The sequence below is a fragment of the Pteropus vampyrus genome, unplaced genomic scaffold (genome assembly GCF_000151845.1).
Source record: "Pteropus vampyrus isolate Shadow unplaced genomic scaffold, Pvam_2.0 Scaffold61, whole genome shotgun sequence".
Taxonomy (NCBI): Eukaryota; Metazoa; Chordata; class Mammalia; order Chiroptera; family Pteropodidae; genus Pteropus; species Pteropus vampyrus.
In genome coordinates this window covers 7,231,501-7,250,096 of record NW_011888842.1, presented here as the reverse complement: position 1 = coordinate 7,250,096, position 18,596 = coordinate 7,231,501, and the positions used below count along the sequence as shown (strand labels likewise).

Here is an 18,596-nt window from a genome sequence, read left to right as displayed (position 1 = left end):
GGGCAGGATGTCCAGCTCAGCCACCAGGTGTGCAGCTTAAGGCATTAGAAGGGGGAAGTGAGCAGAACCCAGAAGTAGGACCAGAGAAGACAGGCCCTGGCCTGAGACAGCGAAAGCTTAGGGTGAAGGAGACAACTGCAGTGTGGGGGCATCCAGGGGTCATTCCAGGGGACTGTGTGGTCACATCTGTTTGACAGTGACAGCTATTCCAGGGGTATCATGTAGGCCTGGCGTGCATGGCCCAGCCACGGCGCCCTGGCACAAAGAGGGTGCGGGGCGGAGGGCCAGGGCGGTTGTCTGGTTATAGACAGGCTGCCTGGGGCAGTCATCGGGGTGGAACCCAGCCAAGCTGTGGGGGCCTGGAGGGCAGACAGGGAGGCAGCCTCTGGTTTGGACAGATCATGCCTAGCGAATGGAACCACAGTCCTGTGACCATTTCCATTGCCTGACTGCACTAAATGCTTCCAGGCCTGGGGTCAGGGGAGGAGCACGGCGCTAGAAGTAAGTGCAGGGGTCTCTTCCTGCAGCGCTGTGTGACCTCGGGCAAGTTTCATCACCACCCTGAGCCTCCGTTTCTTTTTCTGCCTTCTGAGGAGCCTTGCGAAGTAATGTAGGCGAAAACGCTTTGACAAGGTAGGAGGTGTTCGATGTTTGAAATGTGTTTCACCATACATTTCAGATTCACAATGACTGAGAAAATATTATCCTTTTCTCCTTGGAGGCCCCTCCTGCTTTCTTTGTTCTTGTCACTTGTTAAATAAAGCACTTGTTAGCGTGCGTCTCAAGCATCTGAACTAACTTGGAACCAAAAGATATAGGGACAGTGTATTGTTCTGCCATTGACTTGCTATGTAATCTCGCACAAGGCACTTAATTTCTGTGCCTCAGTTTCTTCGCCCATCCCACAGGGTTCTTGAACTCACATGAGATAAAGTTTATGAAGGGCTTTGCAAACTGTAATATTCTGCGCATATGTAATAGATTATTTCTTTGCTATGAAGCCCCTTTTTGCTTGTAGCCTGGGCCTGGCCCAGATGCCAGCATTCCAGGACATAAACCCTAGACAACAAAATTACACTTATCGCAAACACGTGACCATGACCCCTTTCCCATTATAGCCGCAATAACTACTTGGGAAACTGTGATGGCCCATGGCAACTGCTGGCAAGGCCCAGGCTGTGGGCAGGTTTCCTGTAATCTCTTGCCTAGGAACGTGGCTACCCTGCCATTTTGGCCTTTCTCCCTGTCATTGCCTAGGCAGCCCCCAACAACATATCCTCATGTCGGTCTTCTTGAGGGCAGCAGTGTGACCTTGGCTTAGACAGTGAGGTCCGTCTGGGTGTAGATGATTCATGTGGCAGAAATGCACATACAGAGGAAAGGTTCCCAGCTCAGCTTTAAATAACATTCATTCCAGTTCCATTGCTTGGTCTGTCTTCCCCTAGTTCCATGTCTAATTTTCTCCTTGACCACGACGCTTTCCCCAAATGTCTGGAAGAGATACCTTCCCTAACTCGTTAAGATGCTTCTCCTCTTTCTTCATTGTTCTTTAACTTCCTCCTCCCCATTCAGCCCCAGACACCCATAGGATGGAGGCAGATAAGCAGCCCAGTGGTCACGCGAGGCTTGGGTTTCATTCTCAGATGCCCTGGGTTTGAACTAACTCCAGCTCCTCCTTCCAGCAGCTCTAGCTGGTGAGCTTGGCAAGTTAACCGCTCTATACTTCATTTTCCTTATCTGCAAATAGAGATGATATTTGTATCTACATCACAGATTTTTGTTTCAAGATCAAATGAGAGAAAACCATATAGAACATTTGACACGGTACTGAGCACAGAGTGATCACTTAATAAATGTTAGGTTTGTTTTCATTATTACTGTTATATGGTTTGTTATTCGTAACAACAGTTCTCAAACTTGTCTATGAGGAAATACCTTGAAGTTATAGGAAACTATGAAATCGTCACATTTTAAACATAATGGAATGCCGGGTCCTCAGCCTGGCATTGGTTGCCTCCCAACCCGGCTCCAGCCTCCCTGCACCCGCCCTGAGGCCTGTGGGCCTGCCAAACGGAGCTAATTCTTGTCTCTTGAACATAACTTGGACCACTTCTGATATTTAGGCTATTTTCTTCCTTTGGACTCTAACGCATTCCCTGGGCACCCGCTGAGATGAACCCTGAGCTAACTGTGGGGCGTGTGGTTATGGATAAGACACAGTCCCTGTTCCTAAGAGATGCACAGTTGAGCGGGGAAGACCAACACATAGGAATGATAATTCCTGGTAATGAATGCTGTAAGAGGGTGTATGCAGGATGTCAGGAGGGCACAGAAAAGGGAGCAACCAGCTTTGCCCAACCCAGTCGAGGAAGGCGTTCCAGAGGAAGGGATGCTTAAATGACGCTCAAGGCACGAAGAATTTGGCAAGCAGAAAAAGGTGAGAGACACGCCATACTCTCCTGGTTTCCCTCCTACATCACCGGCTGCTGCTTCTCAGTCCCTCTGTAGCCTCGGCAGTGCCGGACACCTCCAGGACTCAGTTCTCGGAAAGTTCTCCTGCTACCTGCCTCACGCCCTGAATGATCTCATCTGTAGAGCCCCACGGCTTTAAGTATCAGCTGTGTGTCATTGACTCCTAAATTTGTATTTCCAGTCTCGACCTCTCTTTGAGCTCCAGACTGTTATAACCAACTGTCCACTTACCTTTCTTCTTGGATTTCTAGTGGGTGTCTTCCACTTGGCATGTCCAAAGTCAAATCCTCGATTTTCCTCCTAAACCTATTCTTTCATCGTCTTTCCTGTTTCAGGAAGTGAATAACATTCAGTCAGTCATACCAAAAACCTGAGTCACCCTTTTTTAAAAATTTTTTTCCTCCTTCCTACATCCAATCCATAAGCAACTTCTTGAAAAGAGACTTTAAAATACATCCTAAATGTAGCCACTTCTAGCCATCTCCACTGCTGTCCCCCAGCCCAGGCAGCCACCAGCGGTATTTGTGCCGCTGCAGTAGCCTCCTAATTGATGGCCCTGTTTCCACTCTTGCTGTTTATAGCCTATTTTTCTCACTGTAGCCAAAGTGGCTCTTTTAAAACATGTCAGATCAAATTACTTCCCTTGCTCAAACTCTCTAGCGGCTTTCTCATTGCACTTAAAATCCTGGCTCCTTACCATGGCCTACAAGATGCTACATGATCTATCCATTGTCTTTCTGTCTGACCTCATCTCATACCACTCTCCCTCTTGCTTGCTCCTTGCTGTTCTTCAGAAGTGGCCATTGTTCTTGCTACTGTTCCCTCGGCCTGGAATGCTTTTACTTAGGTCTTCAAATGACTTATTTGGTCACTTCATTCCGTCCCTGTTCAAATGTCACATCCTGAGACTTTTGCTTCTGGTCATGATGGAGTAATCAAGATTGCACTTAGCCTCCTTCTGCAAGCAACTATAATACCAGACAAAAACCATGAAATAAATGTTTTTCAGACTTTGAGTAATAGACAGCTCAGCACTGTGATCCCTGAGGAAGAGAAGGAAAATACTGAAGGTGAGTCTTATGGTTGCCTTGGCTTTCTGTCGGGCAATTTCTGGAACATGGGCACTGGGAGGTGAAACCTAAACATCCCTGTGACCTCGATGAGTTGAGATGGAGATCAGAGTTTGAGAATGTGCAGGTGGCTGGAATTCTACTGGCAGAATGCTGAAAGGCGGTGGGGGCGAGGAGAGACTAAGCTATATAACCGTATGCAAAATTTTAAAAGAAAATATGAACTTAATGAAGAGAGAAATGGAAGCTATCAAAAAGAATCAAATGGAACTTCTAGAGAAGAAAACATACAATACCTGAAATGAAAATTTCACTGGATGGAATTACAACAGATTACACTGCAGAAGCAATAATCAGTGAACTTGAAGACCTAGCAGTAGAATCTATCCAAAGTAAAACAGAAAAAGGAAAATGACAGGAAAAATAAAATAAACGAACAGACTATCAATGACCTATAGTACAATATAATGCGGTCTAACATAGGTGTAATTGGAGTTCCTTGAGCAGAAGAGATATAGGAAAAAATATGAAGAAAGGCCAAAATTGTCCAAATTTGACAAAAGCTGTAAACCCACAATTCAGGAAGCTTAAGAAACTCAAAGTAGGATACACACACATACACACATGCACACATCAAAGCTTATCCTAATCAAACTGTGGAAAACCAGTGATGATAAGAAAATCTTAAAAGCAGCTAGAGAGAAAAAACACATTATTTTCAGAGGAACAAAGAATAACCAAAAAGTTTTCATTGGAAATTGTGCAAGCCAGAAGGCGATGGGGTGACAAATGTCACCTCCTTAGAAAAGCCTTCCCTGGTCATCCCGTCTAAACCACCAACCCCTCCCTTCCCCGCACTGTATCACACTCTATGTTCTTACCTTGCTTCAATTATTAACGTGCATGTGGTCTCCCTCCTCTAAAATATAAGCTCCAGGAGGCAGGATGTTAAAACATCCTCTGTCTTGTACACTGGTTTGTCCCCAGTGCCTAGAACAGTACTAGGTATTTAGTAGGTGCTCATTAAATATTTGGTAAATAAAATTGTCTTCCAGGCAACATAATATAAAGGCAGAGAGGAAGAAAGCATCCTAGAACTAATAATAGTTCAGCACAGTCGGAACCCGAGAGGTACAGTCGTGAGTGGGAGGGAATAAAAGTGGGGTGTGAGACAGATGCCAGGTCAGAGAGGAATTTGTAGGACATGCTGTAGGACTTGGGCTTCATTTCATAGACGGGGATTTTCGGCAGAGGAGTGTTAATATTCCATCTGTGTTTTATAAAAATACTGTGGCAGCCCCCTGTGCCAGATGAGGGGTGCGGCTGAGAGCGAGGAGGTGAATGCGGAAGCTGTCAAAGTAGTCCCGGTGCAAGATGGCGAAGACCTGATCCAGACTAGAGCGCTGAGGAGGGGCCAGATCTAGCAAGTTCTTTGGAGGTAGAGCGCACAGGAGTTGGTGTGCAGGTAGATGTAAAGGATGAAGGAGGAGGTTCTGGCTTGTGTGATTGGGTGGATAAGGAATAATGGAGGCAAAGTCGCCTTTAGAGAAAGATGACTTGTTAATTATCTTTTGCTGTATAACAAATTATCTCCAAACTTGGCAGCTTAAACTAACAAATATTTATTATCTCCCAGTTTCTGTGGATCAGGAATCTAGGCTTAGCTGCCTGCCTCTGGCTCGAAGTCTTTCATAAGGCTACAATGAATGTGTTGGCCAGAACTGAAGTCATTCCAAGGCTTGACTGGGGAAAGATCCTGGTCCAGGGTCACTCACATGACTTGGCAGGCCTCATGTCCCCCTGACTGTCACCCCACCTGGGCCTCTCCTTCGGGCAGCTCACAGCGTGGAGGCTGGCTTCTCTCAGAATGAGCGAGGGAGAGAATAAGAGAATGTATCCCAAGGTGGAAGCCACAGACTTTTTATTACCTAATATTAGAAGTGACATCCCATCATTTCTGCCCTATTCTGTTTGTTAGAAAGAAGTCACTAGGTGTAGCTGACACTTAGGCAGAGGGCATTGCACAAGGGCATGGACACCAGGAGGGGAGGACCATAGAGACCATGTTAGGGGCTGCCAGCCACAGACAGTGAGCTTGGATGTATTGAATCTGGGGAGCCTGGGACCTCCCAGTTGGGCATACCGTGGATACAGATAGTCGTGTAATTCTGGAACTCAAGAGGTGATCCCCGCTCGTTGGAATGTAGCTTGGAGCCTTTGTGTGAATTTACAATTAATGGCTCATGGCCCTGTTCTCCCCAGCTTGTTTTGGAAGCTTCTAGAAATCAGGGATGAAGAACAGATATCTTTGAATCCCCAGGGTACCCTCAAGTAGGAGGCGCACAACACATAATTGCTGATTGAATTACTTGGAGGAGGGCAGAGTGTCACATGATTGAAAAGGTCTCTCTCTCTCTCTCTCTCTCTCTCTCTCTCTCTCTTTCTGTTTGACAATTCCTGCTCTGCCACTAGAATGGAGAGAGGTTTACCTCTTTCTATGTTGCAGGTTTCTGGTCTACATAAAGTGGGCGTTAGACTAGACTAGTCATTTAAAAAATATATAAAGCTTTTCCCCCTGGGAACCCCAATATGTAAAATAGGTAAAAGTTGATCTGATCTGGCCTCTCCAGTGCTTTTCTAGACAAGAACCCCATTTTGAAAAACACTGAACCAAGTAAATTCCTGATTTTCTGCCAGCTCTGTCATTCTTGGGTTTTATGACAAGGGCAACTCTAAGCTCCTCCCAGTCCTGTGATTGTTTATTGAGGCCCATTGGTGCTACATATTTTATTGAACTTTTGAAAAAAAAATATTTGTATTTCTTTAAACTTGTGAAAAAATACGATCAAGCTGCCTTCATTAACTACTATGTTTCTGGTACTGTACAAACTGTTTTCCATCACTTTATCTTTATTTCATCCTGGCTCCTCTACTAGATTGTAAGCTCCATGAGGGCAGGGACTTTCTCTAGTTCACCACTGTATTTCCAGAAGCTAGAATAGTGCCAGGAGATAGGATACATTTCAATAAATATTTTGTGAATGAATGAACTAAGGTAAGGACTATTCTTATTCCCATTTTACAGATGAGGAAACTGGGGCTTAGGGCTGCTTAGTAACTGGCCTGTAGGTATATAAGTTAAAGGCAGAACTAAGGTTTGAAATGAGCTCCCCTGGACTTCGAAGCCACAAATGCCATTTCTTGTTGGTGAGATTAGTAGGAAACTGGGAAGGGAGCCAGCGTACACTGAGTACCTCCTATATGATGAACACGATCCTAGGTGCTTTTTGCTTCTATGATCAACTGCCCTTCAAGGTAGCCTTCGTTAGCTCCCGTTTTTAGATGGGGAAATGAAGCTCAGAGGCTGAGCACCAAACCTAGAGTCGTTTCGCCGGTATGAGAGGCTGAGCTGGGACCACAGTCCAAGTCTTTCTGACTCCAGAGCATCTCTGTGCAAGATCCAACATAGTCAACTACAGGCACAAAGTTTAGGTTCCGGAAAATATGCCGCTGGTGGGTGCAGGTCGATGTGGCTGATGAGGTTTCTCCACGCACCTCTCAAGCTTTCCTGTAGTGTTACCTTCACAAAACTACTGTGAGCTGAACGTGGGGGACTCTACCAGGCTGAGCAGGTAGAAGTCCAAAATCATAGGATGTAGCAAAAAGCAAGCACTGATGACTAAGAATGATAAACGTTGGCACTGCAGCCCACCATTCTCTGTAGCCTCATCAGCATCACGTGTCTCAGACCAGGTCTGAAGTTAGACTGATGATGTCACCAGAGTCTCTTAAAGGCCTCATCACTCATATCCACGTGTCATATATTATTAAGCAGATCTATAATACATGTGACATTTTCTACTGAATTTCCATTCCTTTCTTTTCATGATCAGAGAAAGAAAAATAGAGTGAAGATGACTTTTCCCAATTTCTCATCCTTATTGCCCTTATTTGAAGAATAACCTTGTCTTGAATTATCCCCCCAAATGGCCATTTAGGCTCTGATTTCATTAATAAGGATGAAGCTACGGTTTAATAATTATCATTTAACTAACGCACATTCTATAGAGATGAGGAAATGGATTTCCTCTCATCTTTTCTTCTCGAGTCCACCACAGAGGGGCTACAGCTACATCTTCTTTTCTTTATTCTACACCTTATTTTTTGAAACTTTAGGATTGTATCAGTTATGGTAGAAACTTTCTACCTTATTACCTCCTATAGAGAAAATGAGAGTCTTCTCAAGAATCTGACATCCTCAGAGTCGTCTGAGTCAGAATCTAATTAGGTCCTGCCATCTCGAGGAGGAGAAGGGATCATCTAGGTGAGGGGTTGTCTCGGGCAGAGGGAACGAGGCGCACGGGTGGCCGAGGGCTTGTGAGCCCAGAAGAAGAGAACGCCTCACTTGAGACAGCCTGCTGGATTCAAGAGCAGGCGTTCAATAATGGTGTTGGATTTGGCTTTGGGTGTGAGTCGGCTTCGTGGGCACGTGGTCTGTACAGTCACAGCGCCCTATATTCTAAAGGCCTCCGTGCCTGGTTTAATGCTCTGTCACCACTATTATGACATTGTTAATGCTTTTTGAACAAGGGGCTTTGTATTTTCATTTTGCACCGGGTCCCACAAATTTTGTAGCCTCTCCTGCTTGGGTGTGGAATCCAGCTTGAACTAGCTGGATCTCACATCCTGGCTAGGTGGTCTTAGGGAGATCCATTGGCCTTTCTCACACTCAGTTTCTGCCTGTATAAAATGGAGAACATAATCTCTACTTCAAATGCACTGTCACAAGGATTAAATGAGATTATGAATAATTGGTGCCTAGTAGGTACATAATAAATATTCCCTTCTCCGTAGCTAATAGGGTATATCAGAATCACCCCGGGGGATTTGTGATTCACAATACATTTGCCTGAGTTCCACTCTGAAAGAGTCTGACAGACTCATAGATGTGAGTTGGGGGATGAGTGGTGGTTTCGAAAGGGGTCCTTATGTGACACCGATGTACACCCAAGGTTAAGAAAGGTAGCCTTGAGTTTTCAGAGATCTAGCTAAGAAGCAACTTAAGAGAGGAGGGCACATGGAGAGGGAGAAATTGATGGGCTACTACCGATCCTTAACATAATAAAACCCTATTAAAGAAGAAAGAGGTCATCATCTTAGAGCACTTCAGATGATACGGTAGTGCCGAAATGCACTGTGGAAACTCATCCCATTATCGAGGCCCCTGTAACACATTCTGCTGTCCATTTGGCCTGACGAGTATGCCCAGAGGAACAGGGGCTGTGGACAAGAGAGGCCAGGGTCGAGGCCCAGGCCGGGGACCACATTTAAATTTATTTTCACTTTCCTGACCCTAATACCATCCTCAGCTCCTAAAAAGAAATTGTAGCTAGAGGGAGTAATTCTGAATTATGTTTATCCTGCCCAGATTTTAGGCTTTGACATTCTTCTTATGAAAAATCTGAAGCCTGTACTACTTGAAGTTAATGCAAATCCCAGCATGAGAATCGAACATGAGCAAGAAGTAAGTCTTTTGAGTGTGTCTCATTGCATCTGTTGCCATCCAACTGAATGTTTCTGCTCTCGTGGTACTCACTTGGCTAAACAAGATTTGACATCCCTAAATTTGCACAGCAAAGTTCTGTTCAAGTCTAAGTAATTTCAGTTTTGGTGAGCTCTGAACGTAGTCTATTAATATAAGACCCATCTGACCTATGGTAATTTCCCAGCATGCTCTTCTTCCAATTTTTTAAGATCTGCAAATATAGAAGCAGCTGAGCCTTTCCATCAGTTTTGACATGAACTAATTAGTTAGCCTCAGGAGATGAACTAATTGAAATTCTATGAATATGATTTAGCCATGTCGACATGCTTGAATCACTAAGATAAATAGTACATTTAACAGTAGTTATATTTTCCCCCCTTGGAAAAAAAATGCATAAAAAAGACTGGAAGGAAATACACCAAATACTAATAATGGGTTTTAAGAGGATTTTGTGGATTCTTTTAAATTTCTTAACCCCTTTCTTTATTTCCAAATTTTCTACAATGAGCATGTATAATTTTGATCATCAGAAAGCCAGTACTATTTTTTCCTCTTTGTGTAATTTCTTGATTTGTAAAAGCAAACTGACATTTTTAAGGTAGTATAGAGGGAGCCTTTAAAATATTCTCCCCTTTAGATTAACGTAAGCAAAGTCTAACAGTACAACCACCCAATCTAGCGGGAGGATTGGTTACTGATAGTCACTTGGCCCTGAATCCCTGAATCTCTCCTCCGTAACATGGAATTCTTACCCATTCAAGCTTTCTCCAGGGGTGTTTGAAAACGTTCCCAGCCTTGTTGATGAAGAAGTGAAAGTGGCCGTCATCAGAGACACACTGCGCCTCATGGACCCACTTAAGAAGAAAAGAGAGAGCCAGTAAGTATTTTTTTATATCCTTTATTTCTATCAACTCCACTGCCCATGTCCTACACAGGTAAGTTAAGTTCTTGGAACGTGTTAACATCACGAGTGAGATTTATATATTAAACAACCTCATAAATCATATTTTCATTTACGAATATCAGCTTCTCAATATAGCGACTCAATCAGGAGATGGAGCCTATACATGAACCTGACATCTGGGGTTCGGCTGATGAATTTCCAGCTGGTTGTTATCTGAATCTGGAAAGTCTCTTCTAAAAACCCACTTTCCCCTAGTGACAGGGTCTCCTCTCGCCCATTGGTGGGCGCAGGGTGCACCTCTGTGAAACCTTAAACAGGGAGAGACTAAAACAAAATGAAGGAGAGGGCCGCAGGTCACGTGGACGAGGTAAGGATCGCCTCCCTTTCATTTTCTTTGTGATATTTACCCTCTTGCAGCATAAGCTTTTTGTTTCAACATTTGCAGAGCCAGTTTAATGAACTTCTGGTGGTTCGAATATAATATTTCCGACAGTTCTAATTCCCCTTGGTACCACCCGCCCGGCGGACGTCATACTGGGATGTTGGTTGGGGTGTGCCCCCCATCCCTCCCTCCATGGAATCACCCCTAAGATGAATGACATTTCACTTGGGTATTTTTTTAAAAACCAAATTCCTAGCTCTCACAAGGTAAGGGTTTAGTAAATATCATTGCGTTGGTTTTACGCTGAAAAATCAAAGACAAATATGTTAAATAGCACTCCTCGTACCCCCGACAAATCAGAATGAACCAAATGCTCCCGGACGAGTAAAGCTCTTGTCAGCTGTGGTTTAAGACTGAGAGAGACGCTGACTTCCCTAAGGAGGTGATGCTTTTCAGGTTCCTCTACTGTGACCCCTCACTCACTGGGCTGGAAGCCTGGCCATTTTTAGGTTCCCTAGGTGATGCTACTGTGCAGCCAAGGTTGAGCACCACTGAAATGTCACTCTGAAGGAGTCATACTCTGAGTCAGGCTGGATGGCACCCGCTCTGCTGAGTTCTCCTCTAGGGTGCTCTTCCCCCTGTGAGGCACGGATTGTCATTGCTGGCAAGACTCGGCTGAGAACATTCACTGGTGGTTCATATGGGCCTATCCTGCCAGATGTGGCTTCCACCCATTAGAGCTTCAAAGTGATGGTGTTTCAGGTCTGGCAAATCCTTGGAGCAGCTCAAGCACCATGGCAGCCAGACAGTGTCCACCTATATACGCATGCAGCTGCTTGCTTTAGTCAACACTGAGGAAAAAGCAGTGGATTAATGCAGCTTGGTCAGATTAACTGCAATACAACTCATTCCTCAAAAATCTACTACTCCCTAATGGTTATTGATCTCACCATAGAGATTAGATTTTGAGACACTAATCTCTGGGGAGATTTTGGTGGCTATTCATGCCCGTACAGCACAGTGGTACAGCTTTTTAAAGATGATCTTGACACATTAGCGTTCTGATTCCTTTGGTGGGAACAAGTCCAAAGGCCATTGTGTGGCTTGAGCCGTCTTAAAGTCTGCCACCAAAAACATAAAAAGATGTAAGGATCTCACTGTATTTCCACATTAAATGGCATCAAAACATAATTAGCTCTTTTTTTCTTCTTATTCTTGTTGTCTTTATGTACTCCTGGTATTCTGTATAATCCACATGAGCTGCAGATCTAAAATTTAATAGCAATGGGGCACGGGACCGTTGGGAAAGATAGGAAAGGCATCTACAACATATTAAATTGTAAGTAGCAGCACCTTATCTTTAATTTAAAAAACGTTGACTTTTCTTTTTAATTGGTAACCAGGAACAATTAGAACTTTGAGAACCTGACTTCAATTCTCATAAAAAACTCTTTCATCTCACCCTTTTCTTACTGACAATATTAAGGGGATATGTTAATAGCTAAAATGTCATTACTGGTATTTTCTTTTAATGTCACCTTTGTTTTTAAACTCAGCAATAATTGTCCATGAAAGCACTTTATAATCTGTAAAGTGCATTTATATGTAACAGGTTATTATTATCATTGTGATAACTTCATCACACAGAGAAAAAGCCTGAATTATTTTCAGCTCCTTTGTGTAGAAATGTTTCAGAATAACTTGGGAAAAGCACCATATTTATGCCCACAGAAAATGCAGTGTTTCAGTGATGAATCATACATGTCCAAATCTGAGACTGTGTCATTCCAACTGCAGAAAATGGTGTCGCGTAGACTTACAGGATGGAAGTTACCTTTAGAAGCGAGAGTTTCTTGCATTTGTACAGGATCCGACCTAAACCTTTGAAAACAAATGGTATGCTAGTCTTTCCCTTCAGCTCTTTAGCAACAGGGTCCGAAGTGTCCTTCATTAGTTCCTTCTTGAGTAGAGTTTGTCAGCCAGATCATTGAAGTAGGTCTTCACTTTCCCTGCACAGACTGGGGGAAAAAAAAAAAAAAAGTAGATAGGGGCCTGTAGGCTGGGGTCGGTTTTGTAGTGGGACTGAAATCAGTCCTCATGCCTTCTTTGGAGAGAGGAACTTGTGACTCTGCTGATACCCATCTGGCATAGTTGAAAAAGTCTTTTCTTAAGCTGGAGAGACTGAGATTCAAATCCTGACCTTGGGGATATTGCGAAGCTATTTTGCGCCTCAGTATCTTTTTCTGTAAAATGGGGATAATGACATTAAATGAAACAACTTGAAAACCTTTTAATATATAGCAGGCACTTACAAATACTTAGTTTACTACTCAACAATAAAACCATCTACTAAAACGTGAAACAAACAAACAAACAAACAAACAAAAAATAGCGTTCAGTTACCATTATTTTTCCTGGTATACTTAAAGTAGAATTTTGAATTTAAAACCAACGATACATCCTAAAATTGAAGCTGCTAGATCACTGTGGACTAGAATTGACAGTGAAGCTGGTCGCCAATGGGAAATTCTGTTTCAAAGTAGCAAGATGTCATTGGCCCGGGCATATTTATTTGTTGGGTTAGGAGAAAATACCTTTGGCCCCTGAAAGAATAAAATAGCTATCATATGAGAACTATTTGGAACTATGTATGATAACATTTTGTAATATCTAGTGACTATCGATTTTCATTCCAGCGTTCTTTGGTGGCACTTAGGAACATGGAAAGGGGAAGGCTAATGGATTAGGGCTCTGGAACCATCACATATCCATACACAGAGCTAAATGGAAGTAAAATTCACATAATACAAAATTAGCTACTTAAAAGTGTACAGTTCAGTGGCATTTAGTACATCTGCAATGTTGCGCAACCATCACCCCTGTGTAGTTCCAAATGTTTTGTCTCCCCGGAAGGAAACCCTATATGTATCTAGCAGTCACTCCCCAAAGCCCCTCTGCATCAACTTGCTTTCCGTCTTTGAATTGACCTATTCTGGACACTTCATATAAATAGACTCATACAATATGTAGTCTTTTTTGAGTGGCTTCTTTCACGTAGCATAATGTTTTTGATGTTCACCCATGCTGTGGCATGGACCAGTACTTAATCCATTTTTATGGCCAAATAATATTCCATTATATGGATATACCACATTTATTATCCATTTGTCACTTGGTGGTCATTTGTTTGGATGGAAGCCATCTCTTTTTTCAACCAGAACGGAACTGAAATGATCTGTTTTATATTTTGGCATTTTATAAGAGATTTCATTTAAGGGGAAAGAAACTTCTCCGCTACAAAAAGTTTTTAAAACCCTTGGTTTAATCCAATGCCCTCATTTTATTGATAGAAGCACAGACTATTAGGATTGAGGGGGACCCTTGGCACCAGTCAGATCTGGGGTGATGTCCTCAATTTCTGATCATTGTTCTTTGAGCTTGGCCTAGTGGCTTTGTTCTCTGATCTTGTCTATGAAATAGGGATCAAGGTATCTCTGTGACTGGATTGTCGCGGTCATCATATGAAATGACACATATGATAGAGCCTCATGACATCTGAGAGCATTAGACAAATGCTAGTTCTTAGAGTCACCAAGTGGTCAGTCAGGCTTTAAAGTTATGCTGATGGTGACATAAAAGTCACTACCTTCTGCGGCAGCCTAATTCAGTTGTGTATAAAATAGCTCTGAATCATCTAAGACGAAACTAAGATGAAGGTCAGTAACTTGCGCCAAAGCACAAAGATGGTTCGAGGCAGGGCAGACACTGGACCCTGTGTCTCCTGACTTCTAGCCCAGTGTTCTCTCTGCTTTGCCGTGTTGCGCCACTGGCCCCAGCTTCTACCTCAAATCAAAGCTAAGGGGAAAATATCAGGAAAATCAGCGGAAATGTTTCCCTTTTCTCAAGATGTTTGGGCAGCTTAATGCTATCTTCTTTAAAGATTCTATCAGAAGCAGAAGTGAATAAATTGCCTTTCCTGATTATTTTTAAAAACAATTGATTAATTTTGAGGAGCTTGGTTTACCCGTGGGGAAACCATTTTGCTACTATTTTGCTCCTTTTCCTGAATGTAGATTCCTTTCTTGGGAATCATAACCCATTAGGCCCCCAGAATAATAACAACGAAGCCAGAGACAGGCTTGGAGGACTGTGAGGGAATCGTCTTGATGTCATATGCCACACAGTACCCTAGAGCTGGCATGTAGCCTGCTTGCCTCTTATTCAAAAGCGTATATTTGGAACATACCTTATATAAGGCACAGAAGCCCTTTGCCCACAGCAACATTTCACCATCCTCTCTCAGCTTCCTTTACCTCCTATTGCCATAACAACCAGGTCTGGTATACAGGCAGGAGTCAGCCTACCAGGGCAGTTTTCGCTGTAATTCAGAGAGGTTTGTTCTCCGACAGCTTCACTGGGAGCTCAGGCTGCACTTCTTACCTTGACTTCAAGCACAGAATCTAGGAGAGGGAAAACATTCTAAGAGAACAGAGATCAAGGAATCTCTCGGTGGCTCAGTTCTAGGGCTGGGAGCTTGCTTCCTCCACCAGAAACGTCCTTCCATCCATTGTTTTATTTCAGATCCTTCTCATCTGAGGAGTGTAATTCTGTCAGGTCCTGGAGAGGAATATTGAAAACACATTAATCAGAGGTCCTCCAAGCCCAGACCCCTGCCCCTGAAATCGGCAGTACGTGCTACTGAAATCCCCTCAACATTAGGGAAGAGAAGTTCCTAAATTATCTAGATTAAATGTGCCTTCATAGATGTAGAACACCATCTTTCTCACCAGAGAGTATTCTTCTGGAAATCATTCAACTCTCCTGCTGAAGGGCATGTCCATGTGTGCATGGCTGACATTTTATTGAAATTCTTTGGTTTTGTTGATTCCTAAGGATTCCTTTGTGGCAAGACCCCAAAGACCAGCACCCACTGACCCCAAGCACTTTTGAAGATTTCACGTAAATCAGGAGTCCGAGTCACAGAGAGATGAACATTGGCATATTCGTTTGCATTCCATTGATTTTTTTTTTAGAGAGTTTATTGAGCACCTACTGTGTGCCTGGGAGACCACGGAAGTGACTTAGCTCACAGGCCAGTAAGGGAGGCAAGACCCACACATAAATATCTATAAGATGGAAAGTGTAAAGTGCCCCATACATAAAGACACATTGCCAAGAGAGAAAAATGTAGGCAAAGATGATTTCCTGAAGAGTTAAAAAAATGACAAGGAGGAGGTGGCACCTGAGCTGAGGTTTAAAGGATGAATAGAATTTGAAACATCCCCGAAGAGGAAACAAAGACACAAGGCTCTGCTGGGAGAAACTTAAGGAGTTTAAGTCAGCTGGAGAGGCAGGTGCATGAAGTGGGTTAGTAGAGGGGAGGAGCTACTGGGAAGGTGGGTGGAGACCCCGAGGTCAGAGGCGATGCCTCGAATGTCAGGCTAAGGAAACCAGAGCTTGTTTTCAATCTGGAGTACATGAAGGCTTTAGGGGGGCCGTGAGCCCAGAAACAACACAAACTTTTGTGTATGTGTGTGTTTTTCCTGGAGAAAAGGCCAGAAATTTCATGATGTTTTCAAAAAGTTACGAACCCAGCACTCATGTTATCATCAGAGGCTGCAGGGAGCTGAAGCAATTTGCCCAAGGTTGGGGTGTCGTGGCTCCGCTGTGCCCCGTGTGCCTCGCAAGGTCTCACATTTCACATGGCAGTCAGCAAACTAGAAAAGTTTTTGCATTTTTAAGTAGGAACGGAAAGGAAATGACTAATGATAAGTGCATCGTGTTCTGTGCAAGAAATAAAACCAGACAACTCTCTTCCATTTGAAAATGTTTAAGCGTTAAGTCAGAAGTAACTAGAAAAAGACTCTTTTGCATGAAGTCTGTTGAGCAGGAACCATTTCCAAGACTTATGGGGAAGGTGGAATTTCCTGAGCTGATGCGAGTGTCACTTCAGAGACCGTTAGATAGAAGCTGAGCATCCCTCCCTCTGTCCCCTCTGCCCCACCCCTCCCGCTGGCAGGCAGGCCCTCCTCTCCCTCTTGCCTGTGCAGGGAGCAGATGGGAAAGTAGACAAGCATATGGCCAGTCAATCATCATCACGGGGAAGTGGCAGCGCGGAATTCTGCGTGGGCCCGTCCGGAGTCATTCCAGGTAGTGATGAGGCAGCAAACGCATTTGGAAATTTCCTTACGCATTGCTCCCATGAGCCCTAAGTGTTCGCGTGCTTTCCAATCAGGAGCATTGGCTTTTTGGAAGGAGGCAGTGTGGTCCGGGCTCAGGAGACCAAGGTTTCAGTACCTGTTCTACTCGGTCTCGGTTTAGTCACTATACCTTGTCGAGCTTGGTTTCTTCATCGGACAAAAGTGGGGGTGCAGGGAAAATAGTGGCTACTTCTGCCTCTTTCATAAGGAACTGCTTCTTGAGTGCTTACCGTGCATGGCACAGTGGCGACTTCATTTCTTCCCGTTTTGGCCTCACAGCAGCCAAATGCAGCAGGCGCTGTTGCTACTCTGTTTGACAGATGAGGACACTGAGACTTGGAGAGGTGGAGTGACGTGTCCAAGACACATCACTTACAAGCAGCAGATGGAGATTTCAGGCCGGGTCTGTGTAGCTCTTGCCTTGAGAGAGAATGGATGTGAAAGCATTTAGTCTACCAGAGAGATGTGTGTAAGCATCATCCTTACCTGCTTGGGTTCCCACCTTCACTTTAAACTTTGGGGCAAAAACTCATCTCTTTGTCTAAGCACTGAACTCGAGTAGATGCCTGTGGGTGATTGATTATCTCCTGGGAAGAAGCTCTGTGTCTAGGTAGATGGCCACTTCATTTTCAATAACCTTCAAAACCAGAATGAATAAAATGTAAGTCATATCGTGCAAGATCCACCCATGAGACAAAAGAGAAAAGTAACAGACAGAAAATCATTCATGTCCAGTGTGCATCCCAGGCTGGGAACATTCAGAAAGTTCAGAAGAAGGAGCCAAGGAGGAGGTCGGACCATATGATATCCCCAATATGGGACCGGTCTTGGAGCTATAAGGATGGCATTTTATATGATTCAACCTGAGAGCTGGCCTGGAGTGGTAAGCAGGCAGTCTTTTGGAGGAGGTTGGGGTTTACGTTTGCGTGGGCTTGGGCTTGGGCTTGGTTTGGTGAGAAAGCGTAAGTAGGTTTGGGGGAGGAAGGATGGAGACGGGAAGCTGGGACAGGGTTAGCAGAGTTGGGGGGCAGTGCATGGCAGGCCAGGACTGCCGACCGTGCTTCCAGCCAGGTGCTTTGTGGGTGGAGAGGAGAGATGCTCTTTTCTGCTACACGCTGCTTATTACATTTTTCCTCGCATAAGAGTCACATGTACTTATTGTCCAAAAATTGAAAGATGCTGAAAAGTGTGTAGCATGAAATAAAAGTTTCCCTCAAATTCGACTGCCAGAGTTAATCTATATTAACTTTTTAGTTCATAAAAAACAGTAAAATTTTTTTCTGTCTATATGGTTTTAGAGTGAGGCCATGCTAGCTATATAATTTTTGTACGCTGTTTTTATTTTTCTCCATTTTATGTGACAGTAATTTCCCCTTTTTTATTAACAACTCTGTAAACATCATTTTCATCAGTGGCCGGGCCAGAGTCTGCCTCCTTATTGGTGAATGTTTAGTTTATTCCCGGCATCTTGCACTTAAAGCTCTGTGTGCAATTTTGAATGTCGTCTCACGATGGCGAGAGCCCCCGAGGAGGCAGAGCTGGAGGTTCACTCAGATATTTAATGTACCGATGGGAGGACAGAGTGGGATAGAGTAGGGGCCCTCGAGTCACGTGCTTGGGAGTGAATCCTGGCGCTGCCATTACAGCCATAAATGGTACAGTTTCCTCTTTTCTCCATACTTTGCTTTCTTCATCCATAAAAGGGAGTTTGCAGTTGGATGTTTTTAAACCTACAAAGCAATGAGAAGTTCTTAAATTGGAGGAAGGGGGAATGGTGCCTATTCCCAAGAGAGTATCGTTATGGGAAATGTCCAACCTGAATGTATGTAAATAAATCAAACGATATATACAACCTGGCATCTTTTTTTTTTTTTTTTTTTAAGGAAAAAAGGTGCGAAGCAGGAAGTGGTAAAGTAAATGGGAGGGAGGGGCTGTCTTCCAGCAGCGGTGGGTTAATCTTTGGCTGTGAGGATGAGTTTGATTTCCCTCTAATTATCTGCTAGATTAAAAGCAATGAAAGATC

The 18,596-nt window shown here is 43.8% G+C and overlaps 1 protein-coding gene across 1 annotated transcript in view; it reads left to right on the top strand.

Annotated features, from left to right (window-relative positions):
- TTLL11 (tubulin tyrosine ligase like 11) overlaps positions 1-18,596 on the top strand; it is a 215,986-nt gene that overhangs the window by 89,175 nt on the left and 108,215 nt on the right. The window contains 2 exon segments of the mRNA XM_011361002.2: positions 8,971-9,066; positions 9,849-9,964. Coding sequence (XP_011359304.1) covers positions 8,971-9,066; positions 9,849-9,964 — 212 coding nt within the window.